Raw genomic sequence first — 11,927 nt, forward strand, 5'->3', positions numbered from 1 at the left:
AGAGGCCCTCAGTTGGAGGTAGTCAGGAACTTCCCAGAACTGCTCCATCCTGTTGGTAGGAATGTAAACAGGTACAGTCACTATGGAGAACAGTCTGAAGGTTCCTTAAAAAACTAAAAATAGAGTTACCATATGATCTGTCAATCCCACTCTCGGGAATATATCCAGAGAAAACCGTAATATGAAAGGATACATGCACCCCAATGTTCACTGCAGCACTATTTACAATAGCCAAGACATGGAAGTGACCTAAATGTCCATCATCTGTCGATGATGAATGGATAAAGAAGATGTGATACATATATATAATGGAATATCAATAAGCCTAAAAAAGAATGAAATAATGCCATTTGCAGCAACATGGATGGACCTAGGGATTATCATACTAAGTAAGTTAGAAAGAAAAAGACAAATATCATATGATATCGCTTATATGGGGAATCTAAAATATGACACAAATGAACTTATCTACAAAACAGAAACAGACTCCAGAGAACAGACCTGTGGTTGCGAAGGGGGAGAGGGAGTGGGGGAGGGATGGATTGGGAGTTTGGGATTGACATATACACACAGTACTATATATAAGATAGATAACCAGCACGGACCTACCGTATATATAGCACAGGGAACTCTACTCAGTATCATGTAATAACCTATATGTGAAAAGAATCTGAAAAAACAATTATATATATATGTGTGTATAATGGAATCACTGTGCTATACACCTGAAGTTAACACAACAAACATTTTAAATCAGCTAAACTTACAAAAAAAAGATGGTGCATCAAATAAATAAAAAGTTTCAGGAAAATAATGAAAAAAAAAAGTGCTCCATAACAGATAAGAGGAAGAAGTAGGGGGAGATAAGATTGAAAATAGGATCGATTTTGCCTGTCTTTTTCCTCCAAAAAGTAGGAGATCTGGAGTACGAGGATAATAAATTTGGCTCCCATTGCCCACTGCACTAATTCCATCTTGACATCCTTCCCCTTCAGAAGCCCCACTCCTCTTCCTCTTCTTCCTCTATTACACAGAACTTGGAAGCAAGTCAATGATAAAATCAAGAAGAGGCAAGAATCAGGCTTGCTTTCTAGAAAAGAAAAGAGACAGATTCTCGAGGTCAGGGTCCTCCAACCATCAGAAGAAAAGTTCGACCCCCAATTTATGCCCTTACCTCCACCATCACTTTCTTCCAAGGAAATAGTCTGTGCTGATTTGGGAGAGGGGGAATTATAGTCAAGACCAGGGTTAGGCAAACCATGACTCAGAGGCGAATCCTGTCTGCCACCTATCTTTGTAAATAAAGTTTTATTGGAACACAACTCCCACTCATTTGTTTATATATTATAGCTGCTTTTGCATAGCAAGGGTAGAGTTGGGTGGTTGCTATAATGGCCCACAAAGTATAATTATTTACTCTCTGGGCCTTTATAGAAAAAGTTTGTCAAGACCTGGAATCAGCTCTCTTTGTCCCAGGACTCTCTTCTGCTTTGCTCAAGGATTCTTAATGATAACTAGAGATCTTCAACAAGCAGAAATGGCCCTACAAACAAAATTGCCTTCCAGATCAGATCTGAGCCACCTCCAATATGCACAAAAGGTGGAGGAAGGGAAGGACGATGACTTAATTTATAGCAGAGTTCCCAAGCTCAAGACACAAGCCTCGCCCTTACATCCCATTACCTAACAAAGCCAAAAGCCCAGCTGCAGATGGATTCTCTTGTCACGATAGCACTGAAGCAGATACCCTGACAAGGCCCAGAACTGTTTGGGAACAAGAGAGTAAAGGTGGAAGAAATTAATTTGCAGACTTAGAAATCCTTACACTGTCCAAATAACTCAGAGAGCTTTTCAAATATCCAGAACATCTAATGGAACAAGGAATGACTCTGACCTCATTCCTCTGCCCAGTGCTAAGCACACAGCTGAGCCTCTGAGCTCAGCATCCAACAGAACTCTGGGGTCAAGGGAGGAGAGGGGCCTAGGCTGCAGGAAAAGGGAGAGTGAACCATCCCTGTCCATCTAAACAAAGTCAAACAGTGCTTTTCATAACGTCCCTCTGCCTTCACCCACTTTTAGCTCCCTCTTGGCCTCACCTCAGTTCCCAGCTCCTGTCTAGGACTGAGACCCCACGTTAAGGCCAATGGGGCAGAGCCAGTGGGAGGTAGATTGCTAGAGAAGGCAAGAGTGCGTGTGTGCTCCAGAACCCAGATCCCGGGTTCACTTCCCATTCTGTCATTTCCTTTCCCGTGTGATCTCGGACAAATTGTGTCATACCCGGTACTTCATCCTCTGTTAAAGCGAAGAGAATGACAACACCTACGTCCTAAGATGATGTTAGAGATGAAATAAGATTCTATGGATAAAGCGCCTGGCTAATAATAACAGGCTGGCGTATTATGCATGCCTGTTATAATTACCAGTCCCTATGACAGAGCTCAGGAAGAATTCAAAACTGCACCCAGATTACTACCCTCCAAGCCCTAATTCTCAGCCTATTTGCCATCTTCACCTGAGTTGCTGAACGCAGCTGGAGAAAAACACCCAACCATGCTGACCAGATGCACTTAAAATTCACATCCAACAACTTCAAGCGGCCCTCGGTGCCTTCCAGAAACCCTGCACTGTTTCCCAACTACCTCCTCCCCTTCCTCACTCTCAGCTGATAACCTTGCTTCTTATTTCACTGAAAAATAGACACAGGAGAAAACTGCTGTATACTCCAGGGCTGCGCCATGCACATCACATCAGAGTCTACTGGACGAGCTCCCTTGGCATAGACATCTCCAAATTATAGATCCCAAAAGTGAACATGGCTTGCTCAAGAGAAAGATGCAGGAGCCCTCTTTGACTCCTGTTTTTCCTCTCCACACTTCACAGTGGATCCATCCCCAACTCCCATCAGCTCTCCTTCCAAACATGTCGAGAATCCGACCACCTCCCACCACCGCCCGCTCGGGTCCAAGCCGTCATCTATCACCCAGGTTACACCTAGCCTCCCTGCCTTTGGCCCTGCAGGCTTACACTCTTTCACGACACAGCAGGCTCAGCATCCTTTCTGTGAAGCCTGTTCACATCCCTCAGAGTAAGGGGCCTACGGGAACTGGCGAGCACACGCTGAGACCTCCACACTCTGCACCTTCTGCCACCATCTCAGGTGAACCCTTGACTACTCACCTGTATAAAATAATACTCCCACTCCCTTTTGCCATGTTTTTTTCTCTATATTTTGATCACCATCTAAACTATCTTATATACTTACTTGGTTATACAGTCTCTTCCCCAACACCGGGAGGAAAGCACCCCAGGGGTATTCTGTTCACGGGTCTCTCCCAACCACATAGCAGGCATTCAATAAATATTTGTCGAATAAAAGGCTGAAAGAACGGTATCCTCTAAATCAGCTTAGAAAATGGGGCTGTCCCTGGGCCCTGCTCTATGCCACCATCTATGTAAGCAAGTTTGTTTAATCCACACTGGCCGTGTAAGCAGCTCACCAACTCATCTTAATGTGCCAAGGCCGAAGAGGGCCACACCTGGGTTCAGATCTGAGCCCATCCGATTCAAGCCACATTTACACTGAAAATTAACAGCTCACCTCCAAAGGGGAGCTTCACACAGAGAAATCATTTTTAAAAATAATAACACCCTCTTAATGTGTCCTCCCTGCCCCAACCAGGTTCACGACTACCTCCGCAGCAAGCTGTGCTCCCTCTACGAAAATGACTGCATTTTTGATAAATTTGAATGTGTGTGGAATGGGTCAGACAGGTAAGAAAGGCCTGTGTGGCTGGGAACTTTCCAAAGGTGGTCCCTCTCCTCGCGAAGGCCCTGGGCTGTGTATCCTAAGCGGGATGCAGCCAAAGGGAGCTCAAAATCGAGGCCTGGCAGAGACGCACCGTGTGGACCACTGGATGACCCTTGAGGCAGGCCTGGAAAGGAGGGAGGGCTGAGTGACACCCTTGACTCCTCTTTCAGGACTGGCTCAGGTGACCACTTAACCTCAAGAAAATCCTACCTCGTACACACAAGACACTCCCAGAGCTGGGTCGACATGGCTAAGACGAAGCTCCACCAGCACATTTCCAGCATGAATAGTTCGGATGACGGCAGACTGTGCTTTCTAGATGGAAAATGATTCCTCGAAGCTGCCAGGATAGACCTGGCCAAAGGCCCTGGTGGTTCATTAACCGAATTCTACTTGGCCTCGTTTATCACATGTCCTGAAAGTGATTTATGACTGTTTTAAGGCCTTTGATTTCAACAGTACTTCCTATTACCTCCCCATAGTTTCTTTCTGGTTTGACAAATATTACAGATGACCCTCTGATTTCCAGGAGAAGCGAGCACAGGCTACCAGGGGCTGTTCCTCGATGAAGGCGGTACCAACAGTAGTGCTCGGAAGCGGGGAAATTCTATCACGGCAAAGCGCTCGGAGAGTCGAGCTCTTAGTGAGCGCAGGCTGTGACCCTTGTTGGGCTTTTTTTTGTCAGTGATCCAAAATCAGCCTTCCACTTAGGCCTGGAAGGAATCACCACGTGGCAGAGGACGTGCCCAGTTGGTAGAGGGCAGAGGGCAGAGCAACTGTGACATATTAACAAAGGCCCTCGAGGGGAAAAGAAGCTAGCCCAGCCCTATTATTTTATTTTCATTTACAACTGTCATTTATTCATTGTTTATTAAGAATAGGGTTTTTTTTTTTTTTAATATTTGTGGTTGTTATTGTTCCAGTTTCCCTCCTATCTTAACCAAGATTCAAAAACTGCACTTACTAGGTACTTTCACACACGTCATGTTTTTTAACCCCGACCACAATCTATCAAGATTGTTTTCACCATCCCCATTTTCCAGCTGAGGAAACGGAGGCTCAGCCAGATAAAGTAATCTGCCCAAGCTCATGACCTAGTAAGCAGTAGAGACAACAGGAAGAGTCTGAATCCTAAAATCAACATGCTTTCCACCACATTACAATTTCTTTACATAACTGAGAAAACGTTATTCTTGGTCCAGATAAGGTTGAGATTATTTTCCCAGAAAAGACTTTCTCTTACTGTTTAAAAACAAGTCGGGTCGGGCTTCCCTGGTGGCGCAGTGGTTGAGAGTCCGCCTGCCGATGCAGGGGACACGGGTTCGTGCCCCGGTCCGGGAAGATCCCACATGCCGCGGAGCGGCTGGGCCCGTGAGCCATGGCCGCCGAGCCTGCGCGTCCGGAGCCTGTGTTCTGCAACGGGAGAGGCCACAACAGTGAGAGGCCCGCGTACTGTAAAAAAAAAAAAAACAAAAACAAGTCAGGTCATGGTGAGGGAAGCAAAGGTCAGTGCATGGGAAGCAGTGAGGCCAAGTGGCTGAATGCTTGTGCCCCAGAGTCAGGCAGATGTGGGCTGGAGAACTGACTTGGCTACTTATTAGATGTCTGACACTGTACAAGTCACTCACTTTTCCTCCTGTGTAAATCCCTTACATGGGATGAAGGAAGAGTAAATGAAGTCTGGGGTAAAGCACTCAGCACCCTGCCTGATGAGGTAATAATAGGTCGCTCTGCGTTCTCCCACCCTAACCATCCAGTCAGAGCCTCACCCACAAACAAGGCCATGCCCACCTCCCCAGGGGGCAGCCACAGTGGGACGTTACTTGGTATCTTTCCCTCAGCCTGTCATCTTGTCCAAACTGTCACCATTAAAGAGTCAGTCCATTGCTTCCGGAAGGCTCTGGCATTCACTGCTCTCTTAATCAATTGTAGATATGCCTGAGAATGGATAACTCTTGTAGAAAGGTAGCAACCATCTGTCCGTCCCCTCAAAGGCTTACTTCCTTATCCTACATCCTTTCAGAATTGAACTTTTGTTTACTCCCTTCCCGAGTGAGACCATGATGGCATCTAATTTTCTGGAAAAGGCTGAATTTAGATCTAGTTCTTAGCAGGGGGAGGAAACATGCTGGTATGTGTGCTGTACTGCCAGCATCCCTCCTGCAGTGCTGATGCAAGAAAGCCTTAGCGGTCGGGCAACACAGAATCCCTCCTACTGTAACTGTGCTTTAAATGTACACAATACAAGGACGGTTGTTCTCAGTGTTCCTACTCTCATAACTTCACTCCAGCCTCAGAATCCTGATGTGAGGGAGGTGGGCTGGGATCATTAAAACCACTGGACTCATTTATGGAGCCCAAGAACCAAAAGGAATCTATTGGTAAATAGAGGGTTATCACGATCCTTCACCCAGCCAAAGAGTTTGTTGCTCTTAGTGATTCCAAAGAAACTCAACAGTCACACTACAAAGCCTGTTGCAGTTTCGGGTCTCTTGTTTGTTTCTCGTGTGGTGCTGTTTGCTCTAGAAAGCCTTTGTCCGTAGCGCTCAGTCACTCCCTTTTTCCTCTCTGCCTTGCAGTGTCATCATGACGGGCTCCTACAACAACTTCTTCAGGATGTTTGACCGAAACACCAAGCGCGATGTCACCCTTGAGGCCTCGAGGGAAAACAGCAAACCCCGAGCTATCCTAAAACCGCGCAAAGTGTGCGTGGGGGGCAAGCGGAGAAAAGACGAGATCAGTGTCGACAGTCTGGACTTTAGCAAAAAGATCTTGCATACAGCTTGGCATCCTTCAGAAAATATTATAGCAGTGGCGGCTACAAATAACCTATATATATTCCAGGACAAGGTTAACTAGGAGGACAAGTTATTACTTAATAATCTCACATACTGAGTACTAGTCAAACACGTTTTTAAATGTTTCTTTGGGTGTTCATTTGATGCATCGACTCTAATTTCCCTCTGCAGGAAACAAATGGAATAGAAGTCCATGGAGTCCAACCTTCCCAAATCCCCAGTTCTAAGAAATTTTGTCAAACCCAACAGGTTCTGGGACACTTCTGTTTAGAATTGAGAGCTGCCAGCTAACAGTAATTCTTCCATAGCTGACTTGAATTTCTGATGCTTTTATTGCCCCGTTTTCTCTGGTGGGTCCAGTGTTTTGTTTCTAGGTGTCTGCTGAGATAAAATGAGGTTGTCTGTAGTATTTAAAGAGAAAAGAAAGAGATACTTTTTTTTTTAATTAAGCAACTCCATTTGATGATTGAAAAAAAATTCAACGAAAAATAAACACCGTTTACTCTACTCTTAGAGAAATTCTCCTTGTTTTGTGAAAAATCGGAACCAGTCAGCATCTCCTGCCCCTACGGCACTTTTTTTTTTTTTCCATTTTCCATTTTCTTTTTCACAATTTCATTTGAACCAGAGATTTATTTCACAAGGCTGCAAAGAGGATGCAGAATGGGAAGGGAAAAGGGCCGCACCAACACTGCTATATTCTTTTCTTGTAAGCGCCATAGAAACAGCCCGAGAATTTGGCTAGGAAACACCGTGAATGCTTCAGGGGACATAAAGAGAACACTTCGCTTCTGAGTTAACTTGGCAAGGCCGTGTGGGGCCAGATTCCATCTGCTGCTTCGTTACTCTTGCTTTTTTTTGTTTTAAATGGCTCCATATAGTCCTCTACTTACATGTCCCTTGGCTTTTTCCCTTCAACCTTTTCCAGCTTATTTATTCCATTGACTTCCTTCTAAAGGCCGAGTCCTGGTTGTTCATTATCTGGCATTCTCAATGCAACAGTAAGTTGGAGGCCACGGCAGCACCCCTGGCTCCCCGAGGAAGTGTCTCCAAAGCAGCCCCCTCCCCTCTTCCTGGGTTTTGTAACCAAAAGTAACAATCCATCAATCTCCACTGTAGCTAGAACAAAAATGGCCAATACAAAATGCTGCTCTGCAAAGGCTAGTCAAGTGCTTCTAATCCACCCTAAGCTCACCATCTAGAAAAACAGACCAGAGGGTTCTCCTCCTACAAAAATGGAATATGGGAGAGTCGATCAAGAAGCTTTGACATCAGAGTAGAGTCTGCTTGAAACTGGGGAGGCTGGTTCCTCCTTCCCACCCGTTGAGGATTCAGACATATAACTTCCAGAAGGTCTCCTGTGACGCACCTCTGGGAAGGAGACTAAATGAATTCAAAAGACAGAGAAATTTGAAACGGAGGCTCAGGGAGGAGGTGGGAGGTACTCAAAGCCGGGCCTGGGCTCAGTGTCTCCATTCCTGTCACCGTGACTCATTTCCCCAGACTTGCATTTAGTGAAATGGCTTGACATGAGAATTTTCCTTTTAAAGAGAAATTTTCATTCGCTTTGTATATTTATTAGAAGTCCCAACGTTCAAGTGTAATTTGTTTTGGAAGAGGGAAAAATGGTGAAAGACCGTCTTTCAATTCTAAGCTACTATCCATTTAATAACAGCTTTTTGGCAAGGAAATAACTACTTAAATGAACAATTTCGTAAGATGCGGCTCAATTTCAGAAGCATTAAAATATGAACAAGTACATCTCAAAATTGAGGAAGCATGTGGATGAAAGCGTGCCTTTCTTCTCCGTATTTATCTTTCCTGCGATGAAAGCCCCAGTGGAAACTCTTGGGGCAGGATGCCTGGCCTGAGGGGGACAATGTTCTCAGAGGAGACCAAGAGAGCATCAGAAACTTGTCCAACTCACACATAACTGTGGTATCAAGATAGATAGAAGGACCAGCCAGTTCCTGTCCTGAGTTGACCATCAACTTCCTCACAGCCTTTTCTCTGCTTCCCCAACACTCAGCCCTTCTGTCTGTACCAGTTGACAGGACAGATCATTGTTCCTCAGACTTAAGCATTGACCCACCTCTGTACTGTTACTCATTTCACATTTATTTAAGTCACCTTTTCTAAAAGCAAGACTTAGCCTCCTCCACACAAAGAATATTCATGAAATGTCAGTTTTAATGTTTTGTTCTAATATTAAAATGATCACATAACCATTCATGTAACAAACATGTACCCATTCACCACCTACAGGCATTTTGTGAACCCCAGGGCGCATGCTTACCAAACTTCGGGACACTGAGCTCTGATGCCACAGAACATTTAAGCCTTTGGAGCCATCAGAGACTTGCCATGGACAATGGTTCTTCACAGACTGGAGTCAAGAGTGTTCCCCAGAGCACATACATGAACAATTTTGGTCATGCTTTTAAGGGGTTCACAGGCCCCCCTATAGCCTACCTGTGGCCTCCATCTCAAAGCCCCTACACTAATCCAATACTCTCACCACATAGGTGTACGGTCTGAGATCTACAGCGTGGGAGGAACTTGCAAAAGACGTCAGAGCTAAGAGCAGAGGGCCGCCATCCTCCCCTTCCCCCTGAACAAAGGATGCACCAGAGCAAACATCGAAGACTCCTAAATGCAAGCAGGAGGAGAAGGCCCTAGAGGTCAGGCCTTGGCAACAGTCCCCACCACCATGCTTCAGCCAATGACCTGCTCTGCGCCAGGTACAGAACTAGGTATTTACACTTGCCATCTCCTTCCACCCCAGGGCTGGTGATTTTCTTGGTTGGTGGCGCCTAGAAGTCAGTCCCTTTTCCAGCTGACACTCAAAGCTATGTGAAAGCTGACTTGCCACCTTTTCGACAGTTTGTTGTGCTCTCAGAATCCTGCCCTACCTTAAATTTACCCCACAAGGCCTGCTGCTTGGTACCAGCCCTCAGGTTATACTGGAGGATGTCTGTTGACTTCTGGGAAATGGGAGCTGCAGCTTCCCGGGCTTTGATTAAAATCATCCTAATGCAACAGTCCATTCCTGACATTTTAACAAGCAGTTCAAAAGCTCAACATTGGCAGACATCCATGCTTTCACCTCCAGAGGACGAAGGTGAGCTGGAAGAAACAGAGAAGGAAATACAAGGCAGCATGCGGCAGTGGGATGTCCAGAGGTGAAGGGGCAACAGGAACCAACATGCTTCTTAACTCTTTAATCTCTGGCTCCTGCCTTTACTCTTGAGGGTGGGGGAGCATCTCTCAACCTCTCAGTGACCTTGTAATTAACTCAACCGTATCAACATGCATTAGGCAACCAGCATGTGGAAGGCGGAACAATTGTCAGGTGGAACAAAGATGAAGCTACGATTCTTTTAGCTCAGTGACCCGATGAAGTAAGTCAGCTGTCTCCAAGGTATTTCTTTTGAACCTCCAGGGTCCATTATAATAAAAGTTAGACCCTCGAATGCTTCATCGCTGACAACGTGGGAGACCATTTCTCTTCCTTCAAACCTGCAGAGTAACTACCCAAAGCTTCCCTCCTACCCCCCCACCCTGGGCCCCATTCTTTTTTCAGCTCCTCTGCTGGCTGCCTCCAGGGCTCAAGAAGGCCCTAGTAGGCCTAGTAACAAAGTTTTGTGGGACACTCTTATCCACAGTCTGAACGAAGGAACCATTCCTAATTTGTCCTCTTCCATCATGGCCATGTGCAGATGAGGCTGGTGTGTTTTAAACACTACCCCCCAAGACACAGCCAACCCCCGTTCACCCCTGGGAAACGTTCACACTCTGGGCCTCTGTCATACCTTAACTTGCCTCTTCCCCCTGTACTTCTAGGTCAAGTCTCAGGAGCCACTTACCATGGGAATGACTTGCCTGGTCAATGGGAAGAACATGGAACTAGGGGACAGGAAATGTGGGTCCTGTTCCTGGCTTTGCCGCTGAGTGAGGAGCTTAGGCAAGCCGCTCAGTGCCTACATCAGTCACATCGCCTGAAAAGGGGTCAGAAAGCCATCCGCCCTCACTCATGAAATGACTGTGAGGGACACAAGAAACTCATTTACTTATAACCGCTTCGATAAGCTTAAAGCATCACCAGATAACAACAGCAACAATATTCACGGAGGACATATGGGTGATTTCTCATATCTCCTTCCCTTAACCCCATGAGATACATGCCAGTGTTATTCCCATTTTGCAGATGGGAAAAGAGACTCAAGTTTTCAACATAGCCAAGAGCACATAGCCAGTAAGTGGTAGAACCAGGTCTCCAACTCAAGGTTTCAGACTCTAAAGCCAGAGTTCTTAAAATACTGCTTCTAATACATGATAGTAGCTAACATTTTTTGAGTGCTTTCTATGGGCCAGGCTTGGGTCAACAAATTCCCCACGTATTAACTCATTTACCTCCAAAACTCTAGAGGCAGATATTATTATTGTTCCCTTTTACAGATAAGGACGCAGAGAGACGATACAACTTGACTAACTTTATACAGTTCACAAGGGCCAGAGCCAGACATTTTGGTCAAAGTTCTTATCCTCTCTCCCCATCTCACATTATATATAGATGGAAGTTACCGATTAGAAAACGAGTTCCAGTAATGGCCAGTAAGTTCATCAACGTTAAACATTTGAGTGCCTGGTATGTGTCAGGCAGCCAAGCAGCCAGGCCCTAGGTGCGGGGCTGGGGTTCCTGAGATGTGTAAGCCGCTGGCCCCCGCCCTCCAGGAGATGACAGCCATGTGTGTGGTGGACATACTTACCATACAACGTACAAAGTGCAGAAATGGTACAGAGAAGGAAATGGTTAATTAATGAGGACTGGTAAGAAAAAGTTTCTCATATAATAAGTGTGACATAAGTGAATAAGTGACATCTGAGCTGAGTGCTAAAGCAGTTTCCTCCACAAGGAATGATACGCGTTTCCAAGAGAGAGAACAACACACGTGAGTTACCGAAGCAAGCATGGGTTTGGCATGGAAGCGTGAAGTCAGTGTTTCTCGAATTCTATTAAAAACACATTTTCAATTTGCCAGAACGGGCCTACCCCTTCTTTCTTTCATTCATCCAATAATAAATATGTGTTAAAACCTCCCCATACAAGTACTGTATTTAAATGTAAAATAGATAGAAAGAATAAAAGGAAACCAATAATTATGAGCACTTATTATGCAGCAAGTGTTGTGCTAGGCACTTTTTAAAATCATTACAATCACCTGACAGGTAAATACATTATTCCAATTTTATAGTTGATAAACAGAGTCATAAGGGTTAAGTGACACAGTCACTGTGACACAGCCAGACATTTTATCTAG

At 45.3% G+C, this 11,927-nt stretch overlaps 1 protein-coding gene across 2 annotated transcripts in view; it reads left to right on the forward strand.

Annotated features, from left to right (window-relative positions):
• PPP2R2B (protein phosphatase 2 regulatory subunit Bbeta) overlaps positions 1–7,113 on the forward strand; it is a 293,891-nt gene extending 286,778 nt beyond the window's left edge. For both annotated transcript variants that reach the window (XM_027081697.1, XM_027081696.1), the window contains exons 9-10: positions 3,680–3,771; positions 6,388–7,113. In XM_027081697.1, the coding sequence (XP_026937498.1) occupies positions 3,680–3,771; positions 6,388–6,667 (372 nt within the window). In that variant the 3' untranslated portion in view covers positions 6,668–7,113. The remainder of the gene's footprint in view (positions 1–3,679; positions 3,772–6,387) is intronic.
• The last annotated feature ends 4,814 nt before the right edge of the window (positions 7,114–11,927 follow it).

The sequence above is a fragment of the Aethalodelphis obliquidens genome, unplaced genomic scaffold, assembly GCF_003676395.1.
Source record: "Aethalodelphis obliquidens isolate GAN/ISIS:26980383/991018 unplaced genomic scaffold, ASM367639v1 scaffold45, whole genome shotgun sequence".
Classification (NCBI taxonomy): domain Eukaryota; kingdom Metazoa; phylum Chordata; class Mammalia; order Artiodactyla; family Delphinidae; genus Aethalodelphis; species Aethalodelphis obliquidens.